The 26,092-nt window shown below is 57.4% G+C and overlaps 2 protein-coding genes across 7 annotated transcripts; both read right to left on the bottom strand.

Annotated features, from left to right (window-relative positions):
* Positions 1-1,628: 1,628 nt before the first annotated feature.
* On the bottom strand, positions 1,629-10,361 carry SERPINF2 (serpin family F member 2). 4 transcript variants are annotated; one of them, XM_066979688.1, is made up of 9 exons: positions 9,372-10,361; positions 8,213-8,276; positions 7,458-7,520; positions 6,077-6,485; positions 5,646-5,789; positions 5,249-5,452; positions 4,272-4,414; positions 3,487-3,691; positions 1,629-2,664 (listed from the first exon to the last, which is right to left on the bottom strand). In XM_066979688.1, the coding sequence occupies exons 2-9, from the start codon at positions 8,270-8,272 to the stop codon at positions 2,339-2,341; spliced, it is 1,554 nt and encodes a 517-aa protein (XP_066835789.1). In that variant the 5' UTR covers positions 8,273-8,276; positions 9,372-10,361; the 3' UTR covers positions 1,629-2,338. The 4 variants fall into 4 exon arrangements, with proteins under 4 accessions (XP_066835789.1, XP_013045372.3, XP_066835788.1 ...); XM_013189918.3 differs by lacking the exon at positions 9,372-10,361 and adding an exon at positions 8,747-8,923 and having other exon boundaries at positions 8,213-8,428; XM_066979687.1 differs by lacking the exon at positions 9,372-10,361 and adding an exon at positions 8,747-8,923 and having other exon boundaries at positions 8,213-8,294.
* Positions 10,362-10,515: 154 nt separating this feature from the next.
* WDR81 (WD repeat domain 81) lies at positions 10,516-23,285 on the bottom strand. Of its 3 annotated transcripts, none has more exons than XM_066979683.1 (11): positions 23,128-23,285; positions 18,684-22,278; positions 18,215-18,322; positions 17,910-18,100; positions 15,787-15,977; positions 15,350-15,515; positions 15,007-15,172; positions 13,998-14,696; positions 13,654-13,799; positions 13,275-13,454; positions 10,516-12,328 (listed from the first exon to the last, which is right to left on the bottom strand). In XM_066979683.1, exons 2-11 carry the CDS (start codon positions 22,264-22,266, stop codon positions 12,002-12,004), a joined length of 5,757 nt encoding a protein of 1,918 aa, XP_066835784.1. In that variant the 5' UTR covers positions 22,267-22,278; positions 23,128-23,285; the 3' UTR covers positions 10,516-12,001. The 3 variants fall into 3 exon arrangements, with proteins under 3 accessions (XP_066835784.1, XP_066835785.1, XP_047923913.2); XM_066979684.1 differs by having other exon boundaries at positions 18,684-22,275; positions 23,128-23,271; XM_048067956.2 differs by lacking the exon at positions 23,128-23,285 and having other exon boundaries at positions 18,684-22,292.
* Between the last annotated feature and the right edge of the window lie 2,807 nt (positions 23,286-26,092).

The raw sequence follows: 26,092 nt of genomic DNA, 5'->3' as shown, positions 1-26,092 counted from the left end.
GTTCGGCAAAGCACAGTCATGGAGCGCTGCTGTACTGACAAATAAGGTGAAATTAATAGTTTGACAAGAATGCCTTGGAGGAGGAGGGATGGCAGAAAGAAGGAAAATAGGAAATAAGAACTAATGCTGTTCAGGAATCTGAGAAAGAGGGGAAAAATCTCTATAGAAGAGGGGAAACTGGAGGGCAGAGGCATGAAAAGGAAGACTTGTGCTTCAAATTTTGCACAGATTGCAGTGCAACTGAGTGGAATTTAGGGAGGTTAGTGCTGAGGTTTTGTTATCCAAAGCAAGACTTACCTAAGGCATGGGATGGTATTTCTGAACGTTAGGAATGAATCTGTATAAATAAATGAGCTAAAATGTTCCTGTGGGCTAGAGCTATGCCCATATAGTAGGGATGGATTCTTGTGGGTTTACTTGTTAGAATTATATGGCCCCATAATTACACCCTCTTTTTGAAGGGTGCGTGTCATTGCATTGGTCACAGGGGTAGGCATTATCTTTAGCCATTTTTCCCCTTTTAGACTACTAGAAATGTGTAATTGCAGGTTTGAGCCAGTACTTTTTATTCCCCAAAGTCTCCCGCGTCCCTGAAATTCATGGTTAGTGAGTCAGTCCTTCTCTTATTCCAGCAGATGGTGCAGACTATTCAGGGACGGAGGCTCCCAGAAGCATTCTGCGCCTTCCTTTGAGGGAAGGCAGACTTCCCGAGTTAGGAAAACACTGCCAGAAGGATGGCCCTCACGCTCTGTAACTGCTATTTCACAAAAACAGAGCACCATACTCTCTATCCAGAAGCTGAGGGAGTTCAGAAGCAGAATCTGCAATGGACAGCCATGGTTTTATACAGAAATAGCTGCAGCATGGCAGGCAACGGTGAGTTAGTCTGACCTTTTTACGTAGTAGTGGATGGATTGCTGGGGTGGAGGGTTCCCAAGGATCTTTAATGATAGCAGTGCACATCTGGAGTAAGCTGCATCTGAACAAGGAGCTAGGGAGTTGTGCCCGTCTCAGGCAGTAGTGAAGCTGTGACAAGACATTGCCTTTCGCAACAACAGGGGGAAAGCGCTGACATTCAGCTACAGGCATCACAGTCTGCCCCTCCTTTCCCTGGAAACCTTTGCAGATATTCATAGGATTGTGCTGTTGAGCCAGGAGTATTCCAGTAGACCACCAATTCCCAGATAGCTGCCTAATCGACATCTTCGAATCTCTTGGCAGCTGTCATCAGGGGTCAGGTTTTGCTCCAGAGAAAGGTTAAGGCCTGCCGTATCTCTGCTCATCAGTGCACTGCTGTTCACAGGCAAAATACCCTCCTGGTCCCAATGCCGCGCAGCTCATGCTCTGTTCGAGGAATTCAGCTCTTTTCACAAAAGCAGCTCTGAACAAGCGAGTCAAACACAGTTTGCAAACTAACTCTGCAAGTGAGATGCCCAAAGCTTATTGGACTCCCCATTATCATCTGTGACAAGGTATAGCAAGGAGCAGATCCTTTGCAAATCCCCTCCTATCTTTGTGTATTTAATGCCCAGAGTATTTTTTTTCTCCTAATCTTTGCAATTATTCAAGTTGCTTGCCTATTTCCATTCTCAGTTGGGTCTTTCAATGTAACACCTTAAGCAAACGTCTTCTGCTTTACTCTTTATTATTCTGCCAACATAAAAATTACTAAAAAACGCTTTATAAAATAAGCCATGAAAAATCTAGCATTACTCAAGAACCTAGAATTTCCCAGGAGAAGGATTGGAGGTAAGGATCCAAAGGGATTTCCCTCACTGTAGACCCCAACAGCCAAGGAGTGGGGAAAAGGCAATGTCTGAGAAGAGCCTGTCTGAAATGGCTCTGCCTCATCCCAGGGCAGACAAGTGGGTGCTACTCCAGTTGATTTAGAGGTCGTTTTCTAGGTGGGCACAGATAGTTTTCAGAGGAACACTTTGAGGAATGCATGTTCACAGGAACTGCGGAAGGAAGAGCCATATTAATATCCCTGGCTGCTGTCCAAGCTGCCAGATGCTAATGATAATTCGGGGCTATGGGGGACTCTAATAAGAGCTTAATAAAGACTCTAATAAGAGTCTGGGGACAAGGAAGCCTCCCTTCCAGGACTGAGAGGCAGAGCAAGCTTTTCAGGGTCAACAGAGGGGAACCTCAGCCAGGAAAAGCTTCTCAGGGCTGGAATGGGATATCCCAGGGCCGGTCTCTAGGGATCTGTAAAGGAAAACAAGCAAGGGATTGCCTTCTGTGACCTCGAAGGGAGGTCTCCAGTGACAGGAGGCCCCTCTTAGCGGGTCCAGAGGGCCAGGTAGCAGTCCCAGGTTGCTTAGGCTCTGCTCCTCTCTTATTTGGGCATGGGGTACTCCTTGTCATCTCTTGCATCAGGCGAGTGCCGTGGCTCTTTTAGCTGGGGAGCAGCGTTGGGGTTAGGGTTCTGGACACTGCCTATAAAAAGCGGGACGCCCATTTCTTCTTCAAAGATAATGAAGAGAAAGGGCCGGTCGAGGCTGAAGGCCGAGAGCGAGCGTGATATCACAACGCTGGTAGCAGCAGATCCTTCCACCCCGTCTTCTTTAAGCTCCAGGCTGGACTGATGCTGGATACTGGATACAAAAAGAGACTCATCTGAGATCTTCTGGAGGTCTGGGCTTGTGAACAGCTCCTGGAGGCCTACGGAGGAATGAAACTTAAATTAGCCTTTCCCATTTGGTGCCACCAACTGCAATTTTCCTCAAAAATTGAATTCTAAAGAAAGCAGTTCCCTGATTTCTTGTTACACGCGTTGTCCAGCATGGAGGACCACAGAACTGGCAGGCAACCACAATAAAAGCTGCAGTCCAACCAGGTTCTCCAGCCCCTCACAGTACAAAGAGCTGAGGGTGCCAAAACCAGAGCAGTTTTTACATGCTTGTCCACCTCTTTTAGAGCAGTGGTGTCAGAACTTAAGGCCTTCCTTAAAAAGCAACTGCAGGTCTGAAGTCTCTTTCCTGTTAGGCTGGAAACAGTTTTACAGAGGAGATTTTTTTTTTTAAAGCAATTTACAAAAAAAGTAAACTCGATTTATTCTCCTCTAGAGGTTCAGTGGATAGTGTTTAATTTCAATAAGATCTCAATTCCAGATTTTGTGATCTGTGTTCTCTCAGCAATTTATATGTCCTGGACACCATTTTAAATGACAAAGAAAGTTGACACACAGCGGGAAGTTGGTCTTGGCTACAAATAGGGGAATAGGAAGACCTCAAAGATTCTGAGGAAGTGCGAAAGCTGCGTTCCCTATAGTATCATCTCGTTAGAGCAAAACAGTTGGTGCTAGGCAAGCAGAGAGTAAGGAAGAGGAGAGGAATAAGAAACGAAAGGGTTTGGATGTTATCTGGAGCAAAGCTGTGAGGCACAGCTTTCGAAACAAGGCTGGTAGTTTTTAGTGCTAGTGAACAGATGCCATGCAGATTGATCAGATTCGCTTATTCTGCCCAAATCCTGTTAGAGCCTTACCCATTTGACTGAGAACGTTGTTGAGTTCCAGCTGGTAATCCAATTTCATTTTGGGTATCTTCACTGTGGTGGGTACCTCTTTGGGGAAAAGCCTGCATAGCTGTCCGTAAGGGAAGTTCTCCAGCACGTGAGAGGTATTCCAACTGTACTGGTTCGGTACAATGACCACAAAACTCACGTTACCCTTAAAGGGAAACTTGGCCACCTGGAAAGAAAAGCAACCAGAAGAATTTATAGAAGGAAAGTCCAGAAAATAACATTTTTAATGTGTTCTTTTTCTGATTCGTCTACAGAGCCAGTATAGCTGTAGGACAAAAACAACCTGTTGGGAAGGTATATGGGTTCTTCAGGGGGAGAAAGCTTGTTGGAATAACAGCATCGGATTTTACTATTCAGCCACTGACTGGTAAAGATTAAACACGTGGCAGGGTGGAAGCTTACATGTATAAACATTGTACCCACACTTGCAATAGCTGTATCCCGAAGGATTCCAACAGTGCAGTGTTTAGGGGAACTCCTTTCCACATTTTCTCATTCATTTTAACTTAGAGCTTTAAAATTACATTAATTTTCACTTAGTAGGAATAGCTGTGTTTTTTCTAAGAGACTGAGAGCAAAAGTTCAACATTCTTGCTAGAAGCAAGGACAAGTGATGCTTATTAAAATTGTGTGTGTGCTATTCTTGTTAAAAAAACATTTGTATTTTGAAGAGAACATTTGCAGTCAGTGAAATAAAATAGCAAGAGGAAACTCCAGTCAAAATCTGTGCTTTTAGAGATCCCTACCTGAATGTCATGGGACTCCAGTGTAAACCAGCTCAGGGAGTACCTCTGGGCTTTCATCATCTCAACTGAGACCACAAAATCATCGTCAAGGTGGAATACATCTGGTGAAGTGAAGGCAGCATCAAACTTATTCTTCCAAAACCCTGTCAAAATAAAAGTTGAGAATTCAGTGAAGTTACGTTTGGGTAGGAAAACACAAACTGCCTAGCTGACGCTCCTAGCGCGAGTTCTCAGACAAGGCAGATAGAGACCAGGCAAGTAGAAATACAGTGAAGTCGGTACCGAGGCTGGAGGAACCGTAACAACAGGAAGCCCTTATCTTCCAGAGAGGGACTATGGGATAACAAAAGGAACTAGGATTAATCCTCATGCCTCAGCGTGGGAGATTACTGAAGGCTATGAAGATAAAGCCATGTACGCTTGTGAAGTGCTTTGAAAAAAATGAAGTGTCGCTTTGTGTTGCGTACAGTGAAACGGGTGCTCCAAAACCAAGCTAAAAAATATTTGCAGATTTACCCTGGAAGCATTTGGTCTTTGATGCACAGCTCTCGGGGAGTTAAAAGAGGAAGACGTGCCTGACCACCACACTGTAGTCAGAAATAAATCCACAGAAGCTGCCTCCAAGCTGTACGGTCGGTGTGCAGCGGGCTGCATGTGACCTGCTTTGGTTAAGATGAGCAGTGATGTGCGGCTGTCTGGGATCCTGAACCAGGACGCAAAAATACCACAGGTTCCACCTGCTGTATTCTGACTCTACAGTCAAGCAACATTTTTAGCACATGTGAAAGAGTTGGGGATCATTACTGTAAAGAAATCAAAGCAAGAGGAACAGCAGATGCACAAGAAAAGAACAAGCAGATTGACTAGCAGGAAGCAATAAAAAGAGATGCCATTCAACTACAGCGTTGGCAGAAAACTAGATTTCTAACTATTCCTCGAGATGATCAGGCTTGAAAAGTAAGACCTGTGGAGCTCACCATGGAAATGGATTGCATTGAGCAAGAGCATCACTGTGTTTTCAGGGAGCTGCTGCAGGAAGGTGGGTATTTGCCCATTAGTTGCCTCCTTTACCCACTTGTTTATGGCCTCGACGTCATCCTCGCTGCTCCCAGAAAGGCTCACAGGCTTTGCCCCATAGAATTTTTCTGAATCCTCCAGGAACTTCTCTTTCACCTCAAATCCTAGCAGAGAGGAAGAATTCCATGTGAAGTCACCATACCTTGAAAAAAATTGCTCAGTATGCATGATGCTCCCCAGGGGAAGCACTTAGGGAAACGGAAATATGTTCCCAGTACAGCAGCAGGCTCCCATCTCTCTCTGTCACTCTGAGAGTTTTATCCCACATCCCTGGGGACCACCTGAGCCAGCTCTCACCTTTCTGCAGGTACACCCGCGACGCAAGGCTGAGCGTGGCTTCTGCCAGCCTTCTGCGAAGGGTGCTCAGCATGTGGTGGAGACAGGGCACGGATTCCAGGTGCATCACCTCCAGCAGGTGCTTCTCGGTCTGGTTTGCTGCTCCTAAAGCAAAGGCAAATCCCCGTTAGTTCATGCCCGTGTAGTGGAAAACAGGGACATTACTCTCCTTTTAGAAAGATAGGGTGCCTTACAAAAGATGCTGGAGAAATGTGAGAGGAGGATCCTCAACACGGGCTACAGAGAGCAGCTTTAATTGTAATAGTCCCTAATTAAAGCTGCGGGAGTGGATTTAAGTGGAAGGTGCAGCATTTTGCACATTGGCTCCTGGTGCCTCCAGGAGGGGGTGCAAGGAAAGGCAGGAACGGGTGCTTTGGTAGTGCAGAATTTACCCAGTGCCAGGTGGGACAAGGCGAGGGCGATGCTGAGGGGAGACAGGATCACATTGCTTCTGTCAGACTCCTGCTGGACCTCTCTCAGGAGATCGATGCTGAATTTCATCAACCCTTTTGCTAGCCTCTGGCTCTTCTTCCAGGTTATGTCACAGCTTTGGTTGTCTTCATCCTCTCCTTCCTCTTCAGAAGAGAGGACTTCCCCAGCCAGTTCCTGTCCGTGACAGTTCCCAGCCCCAGCTGTGGCCGTATCTTCAGGGCTCTCATCATTCTCGATTCCTTCTGGGGTGGTGGGGAAAGGTAACGCCGTTCTGTAGGCCTCCTCCCAGGCGTCTGAGAGCTTTGCATCCGGCAGGGTTGGGACAGCTCCTGGCAGAGCAGCCAGTACCTTTTCATCTCCTTTCAGGTCCTGGGGAGAAACGAGAAGGGTAGAGCAGTGGGAAAGCAGGAGCACTGCCTCCCTAGTGGGTTTGACACTACAATTAAATGGGCTGAGAAAACTCCAACTTCTCTACTCTCGTGGCGACCTTGCTTTGATTTATGTTTTAACCTTGAGGTTAACAGCACCTCCGTAAGGTTGGAAAAATGGATGTCTTTATGCCAGGAAAATGGACTCGAGTCGGGGGCTTGCAGTGGTTCCCCCTCTGCCTGCTCTCAGGGCCTGCCCCAGGTAAATGAACCCAGCAGACCTGCTGCGGGGACAGGAGCCGCCACCTGCTCAGCCTCAACCTTGATTTCACCTCCTCCTCTCACATATTTTGGGACTGCGGATCTGCCTCATGCATCGGTCAGCACCCTCTGCTGCTGTCACAGCCTTGATCCGTTCTGGCTCAGATCCTCCTCCAGGCATCTGTCTCCTCTTGACTCGTCTGTTTTATTCCATTGCTTTTCTTTCCAAAATCCTCATTTTCCAGTTGTCTAAGCTTTAGACTATAGCACTGCTGCTATTGTCCTTATATTTGCAGGGTCTTAAACACGTGCTTTTGCCTCAGATCTCGCTGTTCTCACCAGCATTTGGATGACATTCCTCTGCTGCTCGGTGGTTAGCATCAGCTACGAGCCTTTCTCCTTCTCACCCTCACAGCTAGTTGTTTTCTTCATCTTCCCTTAGCAGTCAGGAGTGAAATAATTCACCTGCCAGTCCCTGCACGGTCAGCTGCTGACATTTACTCCGTGCTGCCCAGCTACCTGGGCTAGAGCATCCAACACAACGGAGCACAGCGTCAGCAGCAGCAGCAGGTGAGGCAGGGAGGGAAGTCTGCACAAAATGGACTTCTTGCACTGCCACTGCTAGATCACACTGCCTGGGCTCAGTCTGGAAAACTGCTGCAAGTACACAGTGTAAGAGCAAGTCCCTGGGATGGAACCGGTGGCTGCTTACCTTCAGGTTCACGACTTCATCTAAGGAGAGATGCTGTTGCTCAATGGCCTGAGCCAAAGGGAGCTGGAAAGGAAAACAGCAAAGTCAGGTCGCTGATAAATTTCCTCCGAATTTCCAGAGTCAGTCTTCTCCGCCCCTACTCCTAACACATTCCCGTGGGGCCAGGTCAGAAGCTGGCAGCAGCCTGGCTGCGGCAGTCCTGAGGTGCTCGTGTGGCTGTAGCAGGGACAAGGCTTTAGGATGCAGAAACAGGGACAGTGGGGTCCGCTGAGGGGACGTGGAAATGAGCAGGAGCTGGGAGAGGCTGCAAATGCTGCTGGATTTGTTTGGAAAGGGACTGGGTAAGAAGGGTATGAAATAATGTATTCTTCAGGCAGTTTTGCAATCTCAGATCTGAAAGGGATCCAGATTTAAAACAGAGGGGAAAAAAAAAAGCTGTTATTAAAACAATGTCCTATTAACCCCTGAATGTCACGGTCACTAAATACAATTGAAGCCAAGTTTCTAAAGATTTTCTACAGAAATCCCCTTGAGTAATGGGAACATCCACCAACATTTTAGATAGGGAAAGGCAGATTAGAAACCTTCCTGCACTGGGGCACAAGCTAACGCCGTAGCAGGGGAGCAATGTCCTCCACAGCTCACGCAGAAACGTCAGGCAGTATTTGCCCCAGAGGCTGGAGAACAACCTCGCTGCCTTTGCCCTTTTTGCTGGCCAGGAGAGGCCCCAAAACCACGGGAGGGAAGCGACTTACCCGTAGCTGAGTGTGCAGAGCAGATAGGCAGAGCAGCAACAGCCCCCAGAGCAACACCATATTTCTGGAACAGAAGGACCAGCTGAGAGAGGAGTTATTTCCAGCTGCCTGGCAGCAGCAAGCTGAGCTTATTCAGGTCTACAGGGAGAAAATTATCAACCTGGCCAAACAGGTTGGCGCAGGAGCTTGCAGAAGGCAGTAGGGAGATGAACAATGCTGCAAAGAAACAACACAGGACTCCTGGGTCCAACGCCAAGGCAGAGAAATCAGAGAGGAACGGGGGACCGGTGCCGGATCAGAGCTGTAACCACAGCTAGGCTCTCGCACGACACTTTCTTGCTAGGAAACTGCATTTCTGACCCCAACACCCTCATTCATCTGGATTGCAAATGGTATTTCCCTAATCAGCCCTACACACATTGTGCCTCTGGAAGAAGACAAGAGCCTCTGCTCCTTCCCCGTGCAAAGCACCGAGGTGCGGGCACGGCGTCCTTTCTCGGCTGTGCCCCAGCTCTTTTGAGAAGGGATACTAACCTGCTTCTGCGGGGCCACAGGCACTCAGCAAGTGCTGCCTGGGAGGGAATTTGCAGGTAGGAAGCACGACACCAGCGCAATTTATCAGCACTTAGTCCTGGAATAGAGAGTCCTCCCCTTCCCAGCACTTGCCTTCCCCCTTTGCCGGCAAACCCGGCCTCTCCCACCCCTGTGCTTCAGTTCCAGTACAGGACAGGGGGAGCTTCCAGGGCAGTGGATGAAACCCCACCCTCCCCCTGGCCACTGCTTCAACCAGCTACTTTTCCTGCTCGAACAGAAATAACCCCTCTTTTCTTTAACATGGACCCTCCATCCAGAACCCAGGCATTGCCGTGGTAGCTGTATGCTTAATTCCTGGGGCTGCTTTCCACTCTCCAAGCAGTCCCAGCTTTGACCTGAAACTGCTGGGCTGCAACCCCAGCTGCCAAGCAGCAGAGGCAAAACTTGAGACCGCGTCATGCCCCCTCACCCCAAATCCTGCAGCCACATACGACCCCCAAACGCCCTGTACTTTGTGGTGCCCATCCTTTAACTCTCTGCCAGTCCTACACCCTCCCCGGGAAAGCACTATTGCTCCTTGGAAATGCCCCCATTTCTCAAAAATCCTCCTTTGCGTGCCCCTTACCTGTTGTTGGTGTCCACGTTGGAGCTGGCACCTGCTTTGGCCCGGCCGATGGCTCTGCATGGGGCACAGCCTCTTGCCCAGCCCTCCGACCCACCGAGAGTGACCTTCAGCACCACCCCCTGTTTGAGAATTTGGCAAGCAAATATTGACTTACAGCATCCGGTTAAACATTTGTTTGGGGCATAAGAGTGAGTTTGTGGTGTATCTGGAGATGGGGAGACAGCTTATGCTGCTGCACCTTCAAAACAGCGTTAACCTTGAGTTTACCAGCTCTGAAACGTTATTTCTGCTGGTGGGAGAAGTCAGCTGCCCTAGCAGTGGCTCTGCTTTCCATGCACCCCCTGTGCTGGGAATGCTCCCTTTTATTCATAACTCCAGTGAAAATGTAGGGCTCGGTATTTACTGCCACAGGGCTCTCTCTGGTTTGGGAATTTTCTTTGCAGGAAGCCTCAGCTATTTCCTCCCCGCAGCCCGGCTGCTTGTGCTGCAGCGAGCACGAGGCACGGTTTTTAACAGCGAGCAGGTGCCCGGGGCCCCGTGGCCATGGACCCAGGCAGCGTGCGGGCTGGGCATCTGAGAGCAGCTGCTGCTTCTCCTGGGGCACAGCAGGAGCCGGAGCCCTGTCAGCAGCTGGCCCTGCAGCGCATGCACTGTTTGGGTACGGAGGAAAGGTCCTGGGGACAGGCAGAACTCCAGCAGCGCTGTCCAGTTTCGTGCCGCATGCAGAAACAAGTGATCCTTCCCAGCACAGGATACGGCTCCGGCCACGTCCTCAGCGTGACAGGAGTTCCTAAGGACTGCAGCAGTTGCAGCCATCCTTCCCTTGTGACAGCTCACGGTTTCCAAACTCACCCCAGGCGGTGGGAACGAACGGAGCTGGAGCTGTGCTCTGCAACCCGAAACTCCCTCGGGACATAGCACTGCAACACAGGGAGCTTCTTCCCCTTGGAAAGCGGATCCAAGCCCTGTGCAGCAGTCCTACCTTACAGCCGGGGCATCTTCGCAGCATCCCTCTTCCAGGACCACGAGTGGTGCCTGAATGCAGAGCTGCAGCCAACGCACCGAGCCACCGAGCCACGCCGCACCTGGGCCCCTTCAGCGCACCCAGCCCGGCACCGAGCGCTCCTCCACACACTTCTGCACATCTCTTTCAAAGAGTTTATTAGAAGTAAATATTTACATCTATTGCAAATGGTTAATAGGCAACGCGGGACTGAGAGCTCCCCTTGGGTCAGAAGGATAGCCAGGGCCAAGCGCTCACCTCCCCACCCTCCTGGAAGCCTTGGGCAGCCTGCCCAGCTCCCTGGCTCGGACTGGCAGCTGGGGGAAGCCCTTTCCCCTTCCAGGACAACTCACAGCAGGCTCCTCCTCTGCCCAAGAGGAGAGCTTCCCGCTCCCCCAGTACTGGCTCTGACTTAGGCTGAAGGATGGATTGGAAAAGCGCTGTAAGAGAAGTGAGGCAACTGCTCCTGCTGCCGGGTCAAAGAGCGTTCTCCTCACCTTTGGGTTACAGAGGAGTGGGAGCAAACAGTGCTGCCCCAAAGGGAAGGCCAGAAGGGGACTGTGCTGGATTGTGCCCCCACGTTTCGACCCTACGGTGAGAAGGGGCAGAACTGAGCACCTTCCTGCTGCTCTGTCTTCCCCGGGAGTCTGACCGGCACAAAGGAGGGGAGAGAGGATGAGAAAGGGAATTGCTTGAGAAACTCTGCCAACGCACAGCACGCAGCATTCCTCACCCCGCTGATAATTACGGGATGCAGTGCTGCCGGGGCAGGAACCAGCAACAATCCATCCCCACCTTTCTGCTCCAGAAGCAAAAACCCTGACGCAAGCACCTAGTTCTGGCCTCTCCAGAGGGTCACATCCCAAACAATCCCTCTGCAGCAGCTCATTCCCAAACGAACCCGTGCAGCAGATACAGGGCTCCTGCCTTGGCTGACCTGCCTTCCTACTCTGCGCTGGAACCAGTAAGGCAACAGGAGTGCTCTAGTTAACCTCTCCTCCTCCCATACAGGCTCGCACGTGGGCAGCAGAACCTCAAGGTAATAGAGTGCATCCTCTGGGCCTCGAACCCACAGACCAGAGGAGGAGGATAAGCCTGGCACCACGCAGCAGTGCCCACTTACCCTATCCCAGTAAGACTGTTCAGTTGGTCAGGAGCGGAGTGCGAAGGGTAAGTGCAGATGGCAGTAGCTAAACTGTTGTATTCGTGTCAGCTAAACTGTTGTACTCGTGTCAAGGGCTACCTCTTACCCCGTAATGGAAGGAGGGAGGACACCCATGGTCCACATTTCCCTGGAGGGCAGCTCACAGTCCCCTGGGGATCAGGCACACGTGGTACAGAAAAAGCTCCAGGCCTCTCTGCAGGGGTGACAGTGACCTACAACACCCAATATTTCTCCCAGCAGCAGTGGAGGTTTCTCAGTTATGGCTTTTCTTTTTTTTTTCTTTTTTTTTTTTTAGAGATAGAGGTTAGAGATGCTTTACCAAGTGCTCACCGACGAGTACACCTCCCCCCTGCATCGTCCGTTCAGAAACACCTAACTCTGCCTCTTCTGCGAGCGGCGCTGCCGGCTTTCAGCTCTACAACCAGAGCTGTGGGATGGCCACAAGCTCCTGGGCTGGGGCTGCTACGCCAGGAGGCGTATCACGCCGTTGTCCGAGCCTAGCAGGAGATGGCATTTTGTGGGCAGCACCGCCAGGCTGGTCAGAGTACCCCGGAAATTCTCCGAGCTCAGCTTGGTCGTGCTGATGGGCAGAGCTGAGGACTCCAGCATGGAGTAGACACCGATCTTGTTGGCCACGGTGCCCGTGACCACCTCATTGCCGTAGAGGTCAAATGCGTGGATGGGTTCAGATGCAGATTTGTAGTGGTGCAGAGGTTTCTGCTCCAGTTCCTTCCAGACGGTCAGGGAATGATCCGAAGAGGAGCTGATTAGCACATTGCCCTCTGCAGCCTGTTGGAGATGAAGTGCCAGTGAACCAGCGCTGTTGCAGTAAAGATTCCCAAACCCATCCTGGAAATGAGACTAGCAGGTAGCTGCCAATAGTCCAACGGTCTCGGTGCAATCCTCTAGGACAGCCCCAGCCATTTCCAAGCAGCAGCCAGTACTGAACAGCATTAACAAGGCGTCCAGGTGGACACCGCAAGCTACAGGACTCTCAGGTAGCTGGTGACCTCCTCCAGCACTCTGCAAAGTGTCCAAGAGATGGGTTGCATCTCTTCTTAAAAAGCTGCTGATACTCAACTCATTCATTATCTATCATTCATTGCTACTACTGCAGTGGGTAAAGAGGTTACCACGTGGTCTCCCCTCTCTGTTAAACCACCTGCCAAGTTATTTTCCTTCTCAGGGACAAGGAAATGGGGAGTTCTCAGTAGAAAACACTGCTGAGGATAGAAGCCCGGAGAGCTTATTAGCAGAGCTAGTGAGAGGGTAAACAACCCACCCTAGTGAACTTTGCTTAACCTGCGTTTGGGTCGAGGACACTGGAGCCCCATTGCTGCTCCCTGGGGATGGGTAAATATGGACAAGAGTTACTCATTAGAGCGACACTCTCCAAGAGGGGCTGAAAACGCTGAGGAGAAGCAAAATATTCGCCTCTTCACAGGACATGTGGCTACTCCCTGCCCCGACACAGATCTGCTTGGCAGGCCTGACACTTGGGAGGGCTGAGATCTCTGTTCAGCACAGGCTGGAGTGAGAGCACCTGCCTGCAGCACAAACCACAGGGCAGGAGAGCCCGAGCAGCCACTTAAGGACACAGCAAGGGCTGGAGGAAAGCCCCAAGGATGGAGCAGGTGAGCTTTGCCAAGCAGCACGTCAGGATGCTCTACACAACCTCCAAGGACCAGCAAGGCCCATGAAGCAGCCCCCCACTGCCCCCAGCTGAACCTCTCACCTTGATCTGCAGGATGTCTCCCTCGTGGGCAGGCCACCCCCGCATGATGAGTCCGGTCCTGGTGTCCAGCAGCACAATGAAACCAGAGGAGAAGCCAGCCATGACGCTGCGCCCGCTAGGGCTGACAGCCAAGCAGCGGATGAGCCCGGCGCTCACCCCACTGGCCAGGCGAAACTCGTGCTGCAAGAGAGAGTCCAGTTACCAAGGGGCGAAAGGTCTAGGGGATCCAGAATTTAGGGGACAAGAGACCTTGGGGCACAGCTGGCTTCCGTGGAGTCATCACAGCTGGCTTTGGACCAGCCAGGATTGCTTTACTAAGCACATGGAGGCCATGGGCAAGCCTGAAGGAGGCTGGCTTGCAAAGCAACAGGCTCCCTACCTGCAGTCCTGGCTTCCTGTGGTCAATGAAACGCAGCACAGAGTCTGCGCTGGCCACGGAGATGCTGTGATAGGGAGGTGGCATGGTGGTCACAGCTGTGATGGGGACCTTGTTGTCTAACTCGTCGAAAGTCCGGAGAAGTTTGCCTGTGAAAACGTGACACATAAGTTACAGCAGTAAACATACGGAGAAGCTACACGGCAGATATCCAGTCTCTGTGCTGGTTTTTAGCAAAAGCCATCGCAATTCGTATATAATATTCAGTATATAACATTCAATAATCAATATTCCTGTCTTTAAGGACTGGACCAGTTCACCCCAGCCCTTACCCTTTCCCTTCTTACCTGTGAACTGGTCCCAGATGTGCACGGTGCCGTCGCAGCTCACCACGTGCTGCGATGCCTCCAGCTGGCTCACGTAGAAAACAGACTTCTTGTGCTCCGAGTAGGTGAACCGCGGCGGCACCTCGCTGGTGCCATCCCCGTAGTTGTACAAGGGCCAGAGGCGGACGGTTTTGTCCTTGCTGCCGCTGAGGAAGAAGTCCTCGCTGCCGAGCGGCGCCACGCACTTGATGGCCCCCGAATGCCCTGAGAAACTCTGCAGCTTGATCTGGTGGAAGTGGAAGCGGGGGTCGTGTTGGTTCACCCCGATCTCGTACTGCCAGTAGGCCAGCCAGTTCCCGCACAGCATGTGGGTGCTGCGAGGCAGGTCGTGCTTCAGAGCGTTTTCCTCGCTGGACGAGCTCGGAATAAAGCCATCGGTGCCGGCACCGAGGCGAAGTAAGCCCAGGCCTTCCCGCTGCGTGTCCACAGGAACCTGGATGCGGTTCCCCACCAGCACGCTGCCGAAAGTGCCGGAGTGGCTGTCCTCGTGGTGGCTAGGGAGCGGCTCGGACCCTCGCGTGTCCTGGTCTGAGCCCGCCGCGCTCGGCGCTTGCTCGAGGCTGACCGCCTGCAGGCTCTTTGGGTTCACGTTTTCCAGGTAGAGGCTGGCCAGCTTCTCAACCAGCAAGTAGTTGGGCACAACCGTCCGGATGACATCGCCTGAAAAGAGACAGCACGGCTCCCAGGGAAGGGATTTCCTCGCCTTCATCCCCTACCATCAGCGACAGAACGGGGGGCAGCTCCGGGCTGTGAACACAACACCCCCCAAGGCAGCCACATGCCGTTCCCAGCCAAAGCAGCCTGAAGTCCTGGTGGGCTCCCGACACCACAAGCAGACCAAGCCACCACGCAGAAGCTGAGTTTCCCCCGACAGGTCTATGCCCTCTGATTTCTCTTGAATTGAGGTCACACACGCATGCACAGAGCGAGGAGCTCTCGCAAAGCCCAGGAGAAGGGAGCCAAGCCGTACCTAGCAAGCAAGAGAAGGGGATGTAGGTGATGTAGGCCATCTCAGGGTTAAACACCTTCTGTAACTCCATCAGCACTGCCGGATCCAGGGCCAGCAGCTTCCCGTCCGAGAGGGGCACCTCCATCACTGGCACCTCGCAGCTGCTCAGCGACTCCGCCGTCAATCCCTGGACAGGAGAAAACAGCAAGATTCCCGAGATCAGACGCTCTCACCACGTAATTACACACACACAGCCTGGGCTGGGCGCTGCTGACACCGGTGCTGGTGTATGCAGGTGTGCCCACCACACTCCTGCAGCTGCGCACGGGGCCGAAGGCAGGAGCACCTCTCGCACATCACTGACCTGGTCCTGCAGCTCCTGCAGCAGCGAGAACGCCCCGAAGAAGTTCCTCACCGTGTCGCTCAGATGCTGCTGCACCATCTCCTGCCCGATCCGCAGGCAGATCAAGGCAATGAGGCTGATTGTCTTAACGCACAGGACGATACGGGCCTGGGCACCACTGGGGAAACTGAAGAGGGCATCCATTACCAGCTTGTCCTACACATATCCCTTTTCCCCTCCTCTGCTTCCCACCTCCTGCCTTGTCTCGTGTTTTCAGGCATTATCAGAAGGTCTCGAGCAGCACAAGCTCTACACACACACTGCAGACCAGTACAAGGATGTGCACATCTGGATAGGAACGGCCCCACAATCCCAAAAATCATCAGACCCTCACAGAACACCCCAGATTTTGCATTGTGCAAGCTGTGGCTGAAGACACCGCGGGCTGCAGCGCTTACCCGACGGCCAGTGAAGTGAGGAAGCCCAGCACCGGCAGCAGCACCTCCTGGCTGATTTTGGGGAGGATGTCCATGAGCGTGGTGTCCGACAGACACACCACGATCTTCTGCGTCAGCATCACCGCGGCCAGCAGCCCTGCTTCCTTCCGGCTGTTCAGCCGCCCGCCGCCGGACCCACCGCCGGGTGCGACCTGCAAAAGGAGTCCTCCAGTGCCGGGGCCCTTTACGTGCCCGGGCCACTGCGTCCCCAGCAGGACACATCGAGGGTGATCCCAGGATCGCCTGAGCTCAGCCTCAAAACCCAGCACCAGCCACAGCCTGCGGGAGAGGAACCTGAGCAGCGACACAGGTCTGGCGCTCGAGGGATGAGCCTGAACCAAAGGACAGATGCAAGGACAAATAGGAGCCTGGAGAGAAGTGGACAGCCCCAAATTGTGCACGTCTTATGGAGCACATATCCCTGCAGAATGCTCCTGGCAGCTGAGAAACTCAAGAGGGGAGACAGACAATCGTGAACTGGCCCAGAGCATCACCAGCCCGGGCACCACATCCTTCAGCAGCACAGGAGGAGGGAAAACTTATGACAAGCATCTTGGAGCAAGAATCCGTGCCTTCATCTTATGCCACGTTACGCCTGGATGCGCAGACTGCTGAGGAACTGTCCTTGCATGAAATATCCAAGGCACAAAGCCTGGGCAAACCTGCCAACTTCGAGAAATCCAGCTGCTAACAACTTCTCGAGGCAGAGGAGCGCATCCTTTTTTGCTGAGAACGTACCCGTGACGGTTACAGCACCGCCAAATAGTTCACAGTGCCAGCAGCAAGACTGAAAGGTTCGTCTAGATTCTCTTTCCTAACTCCTAGACAAACCAAACACCCAAGAAAAGAGAGTCAATAACAAAACCCACAAACAAGTCCCGGTTTCCACTATATTTCTTGTACACCTGCCATCTTCCAGCTCATCACAGAGGCTCTTCCCCTCGCAAAATAGCTGCTCTGCCAAATCCTCCGGGAAGGACTCACTTTACCCTATTTGTGACCCTCCGCTTTCAGCACTTTTATATCAGGTTGCCAAATGCTATTCACAGGAGCATTCATCTCCCCATCACCCCCAAGCAATAACTTGAGCACAGCAAAGCAGAACAGCTGGAGCCACGATCGCAGTTGGGTGGAGAGCGATTTTGCTGAAAAACAGGATTTTTTTTTTTTCTTTCCCCCCCCCATCAAAAATCTCCCCTTCCACGCTGGAAAAACTGACAGCGCTTTTTTTTGTTTTCTTTAAATGAGCAGCTGTGGCCTCCTTCCCTCTACGTTTAAATGATCAGAAAGCCATTGAAGTTTTCCATTTGAACAACAATCAGTAACCCAAGTGTTTATAACTGCTAAAAAGGAGCAATATGAAAAATAAGCCTGTTTAAACCATTCAAAAAAAAAAAGATGAAAAATGGTTTGTTTTTCCAACCAGCTGCATTACACACACACTTTCTTCTTGCTACTCAGCTAAGAATTTCAAAACGAAAAGTTTCTAAGTCTTGCCAGTGCTGTTTTATGCAGTTGAAAAAAACTCCTTTGACATCTCCCCTGCCTATCCCCCTGTAAAACCACTCGCCCCAACAATCCCGCTGCAGTCCGTCTGCCCATTATCACAGTCCCACCCCACGCCAGCTCCGTCTCAGCCTGCTCGCCCTGCAAAGCAGAAGAGAATACTTTTCTCTGGGTGCCAGCAAAAGGTCTGGCGGGGAAAGCCCACCGCTGAAATGGGGAAGGAAGGGCTGCAGCTGCCTGCAATTCGGTGCAGATCCGTGGTGGCCTGGGCTTGCTGAACAGCAAAGCCCACGTGCACAGCCGTGTCCTCAGCTGGAAGCGGTTTGGAGCTCGTGGCGGGGGGGTCAAAGCATCGCTCCTGGCTGCACCAGCGCAGCCCTTTCCCAGCCAAGGCTCCCGCACGCTCCGACACAGCGAGAGCTGCTCAGCCCACGCTGCCCCAGGGGGAGTTCAGCTGAGCACAACTCTCACGAAGGAGGCTGGAGCACATTTTCTGTGCATCCTCTCCCCTCCTCGGATGCCTGGACAGAGCTCCCACCCTGACCCAGACGAGAAGAGGAGGAGAAGTCAGTACTAACCAGGTAGCTGATGTAGGGCAGGTACTGGTAGGTGAGGACAGGCTCTCCGTACAGGTACGCCACGTGCACAAGACAGGCCAGCACCGGCTTGGACACCTGATCTCCCAGGACCGGCCGCTTCTGGTAGATATTTCCCGTACTCAGGGGACCGTTCTCATCACTGCTCGGTACAAACTGCTGCCTGGTGGGGCCTGCCCGGAGACAACACCACGAGCTGAAGCAGCAGGCTAAGCCCAAGCCACGAGGCGCCCAGCTCTGGGGCAGAGCCCACCCCGGGACCCCGGGGTGTGAGGAGCAGACCTTACCGACGTAGCAGGAGGTGAGCAGACGGAGCAGGTTCCTGGCGATGAAGCGGGACGTGACGGTGGGGCCCAGCTTGGCCGAGAGCCACCTCACCATCTTACAGGCTGTGTCTGCAAAACAACAAACAGTCGCAAGGACAGAGCCTGGCGCGGCGCAGATTAGCTATCGCCCGCCGCTTCCCAGACCCTGCCCGCCCCGCAGGCAGCCACGGGTCTCTGGTTTGTTGGCAAACTGCGGAAAGCCGTGCTTTCACCCCAAACCTCCTCCCCGCAGCCGTGCCAGGTCCACACACTTCAGTGGGATCGGACCTTTTAGGATGGTTTCATCACCGTCCCTGAGAAAGGACAAGAGACACCCCCGAATCTGGATCCACTTCTCCGCGGCAGGTCTGGCTCCCCCCTTCTCCCACTCGCTGCTTTTCTGGGTATTTGCCACACCCAGCAGAAAGGCCAAACCCTAGCAGGGCCTTACCCAGGAGTATCGTCTGCTCTTTGTCATCCGAGTGGTCCGGCAGCTCCTCTCCCTCTCCGTCCTCTGGCTCGCTGCTGTCATCAGCCAGGGTGACATCCACGGAGGTGCCAGCGTCCACAGCGGCGCCAGCATCCACGGCCACCGCCAGCTCCGCGTCGACCGCAGCGTCCTCGTGCTCCTCGTCCTCGTGCTCCTCTTCCTCCTCCTCCGACTCCTCGCTCTGCTTCAGGTCCTGGCTGCTGTCCACGGACTTCAGGCTGCTCTTGTCCTTCTGCGAGTCCCCGTCGGCGGGTCTGTCCTCTCCCAGCGACACCTCGCTGGCGCTGCTCTTGTCGCTCAGCCGCCCCAGGCTGAGCAGCTCCTGCTCCTGCGGCTGCAGGGACTCCCCGACGTAGAGGCCGCTCTGGAAGTCCTCGCCCTCGGGCAGGTAGGCCTGGTCGTGGAAGCTGACGCCGGAGGTGTAGTCGAGGAGGTCGAGGGCGGCAGAGCCGTGCTCCACGTCCATTTTGATCTCCTCCCCGAACACGCACGACACCGGGCTGCCCGCTCCGCTCTCGTCGTCTTCAGCCGCGCCGAGGAGGGATTTGCTCTCCTCCCGCGAGCTCTCGATGCCGACGAGGATCTGCAGGATGTGCGGCAGCAGGTTGAGGAGGAAGGACTGCAAGCCCAGGCGCACGATCAGCTGGGCCACGAAGCAGTCCGTGTACAGGTAGAACCTGCCGTGGCGGTAGCAGGGGGTCTCGTACGCTCCGATCAATGGTTTGAGCAGGTATTTATTGGCATTTTTCGGGCCGAGGGATTTAGCTATAGGCTCAAAGAGATACCATGCTGCGTAGACAGCAGTGTTCTCCTCGGACATCAGGGATAATATGAAGGGCAGGAGAATCTCCAGGCCTTCAGGAGTGATTTCGGAAAGGATCCCCTCCAGCTGCTGCCACAGCTGGAAAACGAGCTCCCGGCCCTCACCTTCATCCTCCACCTTCTTCGCCTGGTAGGTGAAGATGAATTTGTGCAGAGCTGGGAAGTAGGTGGGGAAGGGGACGATCGAGCTGAAGGGACTGAGGAGCTGCGTGGGACACGGCGGGGGCAGGCCCTGGGAGATGGGTTTGTACTCAAAGAGCTGCACCGTGCCCTTGCCCAGCCTGGTCTTCAGCAGCTTCTCCACGGGCACGCTCAGCTGCAGCAGGACGTGCAGCACGTGCTGGAGCGGGGCCGGGATCTCCTTGGGGTGGTAGCGGCACAGGTTGCGCACCATCAGGAACCGCTCCAAGAGGGACGCATCAGGCTTCGAAGGGCGAATCCTCGGCGCAAATATTATCTCAGCCACCAGAATGCCCAACGCCTGCATGTCCCTCTGGAAGAGGTCCGAGAGACCCAGCAGCGGCTCCTCCCAGGGCTGCTCCATCAGCTGCATCTCACTGCTCAAGCCTTTCACCAAGAAATTGTCCAGCTTCTCCAGTTCTTCCAAGGCCTGGAGCGGATTGAAGCCTTCGGGAAGGGAGATCTTCATGTCATCCCTGTCGGCCTGATCCACAGCGCCCGCCTTGCTCCGGCGGAGGGGTCGGACCCCCGAGGCCTTGCCTTCAGAAGAATAAGCAGGGAGGGCGGCGGGCTGTGCTGGAGGCACGGCGGGGCAGGGCTGATCGGGAGCTCTGCTAGGCGCGGAAATCGAATCCAGGGCCTCCGTGCCTTGCTCTAAATCATCCTCACCAGCGGCGGATTTCTCGCCGGCCCAGGTGGTTTCGCTGGGAGTAGCCTCCAGGACCAGCCCGTTAACTGCATCCGTCACCGGGCCCTGGATGTCCTCCAAAACCACGGCCTCCCTGATGTTCTGGAGCAGGGGCCGAGCGATGGCTGGAGCTTCAGCGGGCGTGTAGGCAGGTCCCACCATGCGCCTGGGGTGGGGCTGGTCGAAGAGCTGCACCACCCCGTAGGTGGTCAGGTGCGTGTGGTTGTCTACCAGGTGGAGGCAGACGTTCTTCTCCTTGACAGCGTCCTTCCCCAGCAGCTTGTACCCGAAAGTGAGATCGATCCAGTGGTGGAGGTCCTGAGAGACCTCCCGACTCTCCAGCAGCATGCGGTGGACTTCGATGAACTCCTCGTAGGAGCTGCACCACGACGGCACGTCCAGGTCGGGCATGTCCGGGTGGATGGATCGGAAGATGGAGGGGTCGGTATAAAACTCCGGGATGCACTCGTCCGGGGTCCAGCTCTGCATGCGCTCCATGCTGGCCGGGTACTCGTTGGGCTCCCACTGGGACCTCACGTGGCAGCACAGCACCGACTTGGGCGTCCTCCGAGCCGTGTACACGTAGTAGGTGATATCTGAGAGGACGTCGGAGATGTGATGGGGGACGTGGAGCTGCTCCCCGCTTGACCCGCCAGCAACGAACGCCTGCTTGGTCATCTCGTAGGTGAAGTCCAGCTGCTTGTCTCCCTTGTTGAGGCGGAATTTGGATTTCCTCAGGTCCCTGAACTTGCCGTTTTTGGTAGTGAAGTCCACCACCCAGGGAAGAACCGGGTGGTAGTTGGGGTCTCCCATTCTCCTCCCAGCCAAACTGTTTAAACGCATTAGGTAGTCGAAGTTGCTAACCCGCCCGTGTACCCACTGCAACACCAGGTCCCGGAGGTCCTTCTGGCAGGTGGAGCACCTCGCCGCCTCCTCTCGTGCCCCAGCGCCGCTTTGCTCGCTCAGTCGTTCCAGCCCGGCCTCCGCGTTCCCTTCTTCCTTCCTGGGTCCCTCGTACTCTCTGAAGTTCACCCGGAGCCGGCTGCAGAGCTTCTCATCCACGGCCACGTCGTGCAGGGAGAAGGCGCCGCAAGCCAGCCCCGCTTGGTGACAGGCCCTCATGGCCTGCAGCACGTGGAAGAGGAGGAAGAGGATCTTGGCGTGGCTGTTGGTGAGCTTCGCCGGGCTGAAAGTCACGATGTCGTGCAGGCAGTACTGCACGTACGGGTAGATGACATACAGCATCTCGGCCGACTCCAGCAGAGCCTCGGCCTGCAGCACGTTGGGGCAGGAGGGGCTCCCCCTCGCAGCGCTCTCCTTGGCGGGGGAAGCACCGGGCACGTTCTTACCCACCGGGAGGACGGGGCAGCCGTACGCCTTCTGCAGGGCAGCCCGGAGGGCGTCGAGGGCCAGCACGGCGGGCGGCGCGTGAGCGTGCCGGTACGGCCGCACGTAGCGGCCGTGAGCCCGGCACCACAGGTTGCGGTAGTTCTGCGAGGCGACGCGGTGCATGAAGCCGTGCAGCGTCTCGGGGCTGCCGTTTCGGGCCTCAACGGCGGCGGCGGGTGGGACGCGCAGGGGCTGCGCCAGGCGCTCCTTCCTCAGCCCGTGGATCTCCACCCGCGTCCAGCCCGCCGGCAGCTTCTGCACGGAGCGCTGCAGGAAGGTCCTCACCTCCACCTCGCTCAGCCCCTCGGGCCGCGGGCACAGGCCAGGCAGCACGCGGCGCTCCTTCAGGCTGCCCAGCCATTTCTGCGGGACCAGCGCCGTGACGTGTGTCCCCTCGGCGGCGGCCGCCAGCTGCCGGCGGTCGATGTTCAGGTCCTTCTCCACGCTCCGGAGGAAGCCCTCCATTATCGGCTCCTGCTGGGAGAGGGAAAGCAGCCCGGGAAGGCTGGGGGTGAGCGGGGGGTGAGCGTGGCACCGTCCCCACGGAGCCCAAAATCCCCCCCGTGAGCCCCCAGCGCCCCTCGGTTCCCTCTTGTCCCCCAGCTGCTTGGAGGGATTTGGACTAAGAGCACATCTGGAGGGGCTGAGGAGGGATGGAGGGGACACAGGGGATGGAGGGGACACAGGGGATGGAAGGGGACCAGATGGAAGGGACCGAGAGGGGATGGAGGGAGCTGTGAAGGGATGGAGGGGAACCAAGAGGGGATGGAAGGGACTGAGAGGGGATGGAAGGGGACTGGGGGGGGGGGGGGGGATTGAGGGGACTGAAAGGGGATGCAGGGAGGATGGAGGGGGACCAAGAAGGGATGGAAGGGGACTGGAGGGGGGGGTGGATGGGGGCCAAGAGGGGATGCGAGGGACCGAGAGAGGACAGAGGGGGACCAAGAAGGGGTGGAGGGGACTGAGAGGGGACAGAGGGGGACTCGGGGGGGTACAATGGGACCTCGTCAGCCGCAGTGCCGGTGGCAGGGGGCACGGGGGGGGGCCCACAGCAGCCTGCCCGCAGCACCGAGCACTCCCCGGGCCCTTTGGGATGGGGCCGAGCGGGGAGAGGCGGCACAGCGAGCCCCGGGGGGGGGGGGGAGCCCAAACCCCGAACCCCAAAGAACCCCCAAATCCTGGGGGGGGCCCTCCACCATCCTGGGGGGGGGACACGGGGGGACCGGGGGGGGGGGACACACGGGGGGGTGGGGAGACCGCAGGGGGGATGGGGGGAGGGGGGTACGGGGACCGGGGGGGCCCCGCTGCCGCCGGTCCCGGCGTTACCTGGCGGCGGCAGCGGGCTCAGCGGCGGCGGCGGGCGGCCCCGGCCATGTTGGTCAGGTGACGGCGGTCACATGCGGCCGCCGCACCGGGGGGGGGGGTGGGGGGGGGCGGGACAGCACACAACGGGGCCCCCCCGGTGCTGCTGCTGCTGAGAGCAGGAGGAGGAAGAGGAGGGGGGGGGGAGGAGGAAGGCCCCGCGCCCCCCCCCCCCCCCCGCAGGCTCGGGCCGGGGCCGGGCTCCCCCCAGCGGCCGCCACCGGGGGGGGGGGGGGGGCGGGAGGGGGGGGAGGAACGGGGGGGGGCGGGGGAGGGGGTTGGAGGGGGTAAGGGGGGGGTGTTGCGCAAGAGCCCGTCCATATAAGGGCAGGCGGCCGGCGTGACGCGGTTGGCTGAGGTCACCGTGACGTCACCGGCGCCCCCGGGCTGTCAGCTGGAGCCGGCCGCGCCGCCGAGGCAGCCGGCCTTAAAGGGGGCTCCGCGCTCAGGGGGAGGCCCCGTGTGGACCCCACAGGCGGGAGGTGAGTGAAGGGGGGGCGACTCGGGGCGAGGCCGCCCCTGGGCTCCCCGCAGGCGTTCAGCGGGTCAGGGCCCGGTCCCCTCCGGTGGCCCCGTGCGCTGGGCGCAGGGGAACGCTGTGAGGCGAGGGGCGGAGCAGCCCCGAGCGGAGCAGCCGGGCGCTGCCTGGTTCCGGCGCCCCCCGAGCCGCGCAGGGCCCCGCAGCCCCCTCCCGCCCCGTGGAGGCCGCCCCGGGTACCGGGAGCAGCCCCGCAGCCGGTCCCGGCTCCCCTCTCCCCTCCGCCCCGCGCGGCCCCTTTAAGGCGGCGGGAGGCTCCCGCCGGGCAGCGCCGCGTGCAGCGCGTGGGAGTCACGTGGGCGGGACGTGCAGGCAGCCCATTGGCCCGCCGCCCCCCCGCGCGCTGCAATCAGCTGTTACTGGGGCGAAGGGCAGGGGACGGCCTTAAAGGGGCCGTGCCGCTCTGCCCGCACTGCCCGGACTCGGCTCGGCGCCTGGCGGCGGCCGGGACTAGAACTGGGGGAGGGCTCCGGGGCCTCCCGCGGGGTCGCGGCAGGCGCCAGATCCCGGCCTTCCTCGGGTCGCCCCGCGGGGGGGGCGCGGCCCCTTTAAAGAACTTGTCCAGTCATCGCGCCGCGCTGCCAAGCCGCGGGGTCAGGCGGGTTCGCGCCGCCCCGCCCCCGCCGCGCTCCCATTGGCTGGCGGCCCCCGGCGCTCACTTGTGATTGGCTGCCGACTTGGGGCAACTTCTGGGAATCGGCCGGCGCCAGCCCTTAAAGGCGCCGCCCCGGCACGGAGGGAGGGGGCGGCCGGGGCAGGCCAGCGCCGCGCCCCGCGGGGGCCGAGCAGCGCCGGGCCCTTTAAGCCCCCTCCCCTCTCCCCTCCCCCGCCGACTCTTCGCCCTCTGGAAAATGCCAACTCACAGCACGCGGGGCATGCCGGGAGCGCCGCGCCGCACTACAACTCCCAGCGTGCCCCGCGGCGGGCGGGCGGACCCGCCCGTTTCCTAGGCAACCGCCGGGCCGGCCGGCACCGACCGCGAGCCGGGCGGGCGGGGCGGAGAGCCGGCTCTCCGTGCCGATTGGCCGAGCGGCGGGCAGAGCCGGCATCCTATTGGCTGGGGGGCGGGGGCGGCGGGAGAGGGGCGGGGCCGGGCGGTGATGGGGGCGGGGGCGGGGCCGGTGGGTGGCTGCGTCATGGCTCCGCGGGCCGGGCCCGGCCGAGGCGGCGGCGGCGGCGGCGGCGGAGCCGGGGCGGGGGGGGGGAGGCGGCGGGGCCGGACTGGGCCGGGCCGGACCGGGGGCACCGGGACCGGGTCTCTCCGCGCCACGCAGGTGGGTCCGCGCCGGGGCTGGGTTTTTAGGGAGCCCCCGGTGCCCTCCCGGTGCCGTACCGGGAAGGTGACCTTCCCCCGGGGGGGGGGGAGGCGGGAGGGCTCCGCTCCGTCCCGTCCCGTCCCGCACCGGGCTCCGCGGGGGCCGCCTCGTTACCCCCCGGTGGGGTTTAACGGAAGGGGGGTTACGGGGGGGGGGGGGGGGGGGTGTCGGTGCCGGTACCGGGGCGCCGTGCCCAGTACCGGGGGTCCCGGTGGGGCGGGCGGGGCAGCGGGCGGGGCCGGTCCGTACCGGGCTGTGGCCGGCCCCGGGGGTGACCTTCAGTCCGGGGCCGGGCGGGGCAGACTTTGCCCCGGGGGCCGGTGGTGGCGGCGGGCACGGAGCGGAGCATCCCGGGGAACGGAGGAGGAGGAGGAGGAGGAAGGCGGGGGGGGGGGGTCGTCGGGATGCTGGGGGGGGGGAGGCACCGGCTTTACCGTGGGGCTGGGGGGGGGAGGGGGGAAAACCCGTTGGGGTGCCCGTACCGGTAAAGGGGGGGGAGCTGGGGAGGGGGGGGGGCGGCCCGGTACAACCGGGCGGGGGGCTCCACGGGGGGCACAGCGGGGTTTAGTACCGGGGGGGGCCCAGCCGAGCTCCCCCGGGGGCCCTCACGGCGCCGGGAGTCTCTGTCGGTCTTGGGGGGGGGGATGGGGGAACGGCACGACCCCCGTGCCCCTTCCCCGGTAACGCCGGTACCGGCCTCCCCCTCCTTTTCTTACCCCCCCCGCCCCGTTTTCCCCTTCCCGGTGCTGATTCACGGCCCCGGCGGGGGTGGAGCAGGGCCGGGACCGGCGCTGGAATCCGGACCAGATGTACCCGGCACGCCAGGAATGTGCGGCATCCCCGCCGGGCCCCGCCGCCCCCCGGCCCCGCCGCCTCCCCCCCCCCCCCAACCCGGTGAGCGCCCCCCAAGACCCCCACCCGTGGGGCTCCCCCACCCGTGGGGCTCAGCCGGGAGCCCCAAAATGGTGGTTTTTTTTTGGGGGGGGGGTCAAATGTGGGAGGCGGCGGGAGGATGCTTAAGGGGGAGCGGGGTGCGTTCCCCGGGTGGTCCCGACCCCAAATTCACGCTGTTTTT

This window comes from Anser cygnoides, chromosome 18, assembly GCF_040182565.1.
Source record: "Anser cygnoides isolate HZ-2024a breed goose chromosome 18, Taihu_goose_T2T_genome, whole genome shotgun sequence".
Lineage (NCBI taxonomy): Eukaryota > Metazoa > Chordata > Aves > Anseriformes > Anatidae > Anser > Anser cygnoides.
This window is presented reverse-complemented; position numbering and strand designations above follow the sequence as displayed.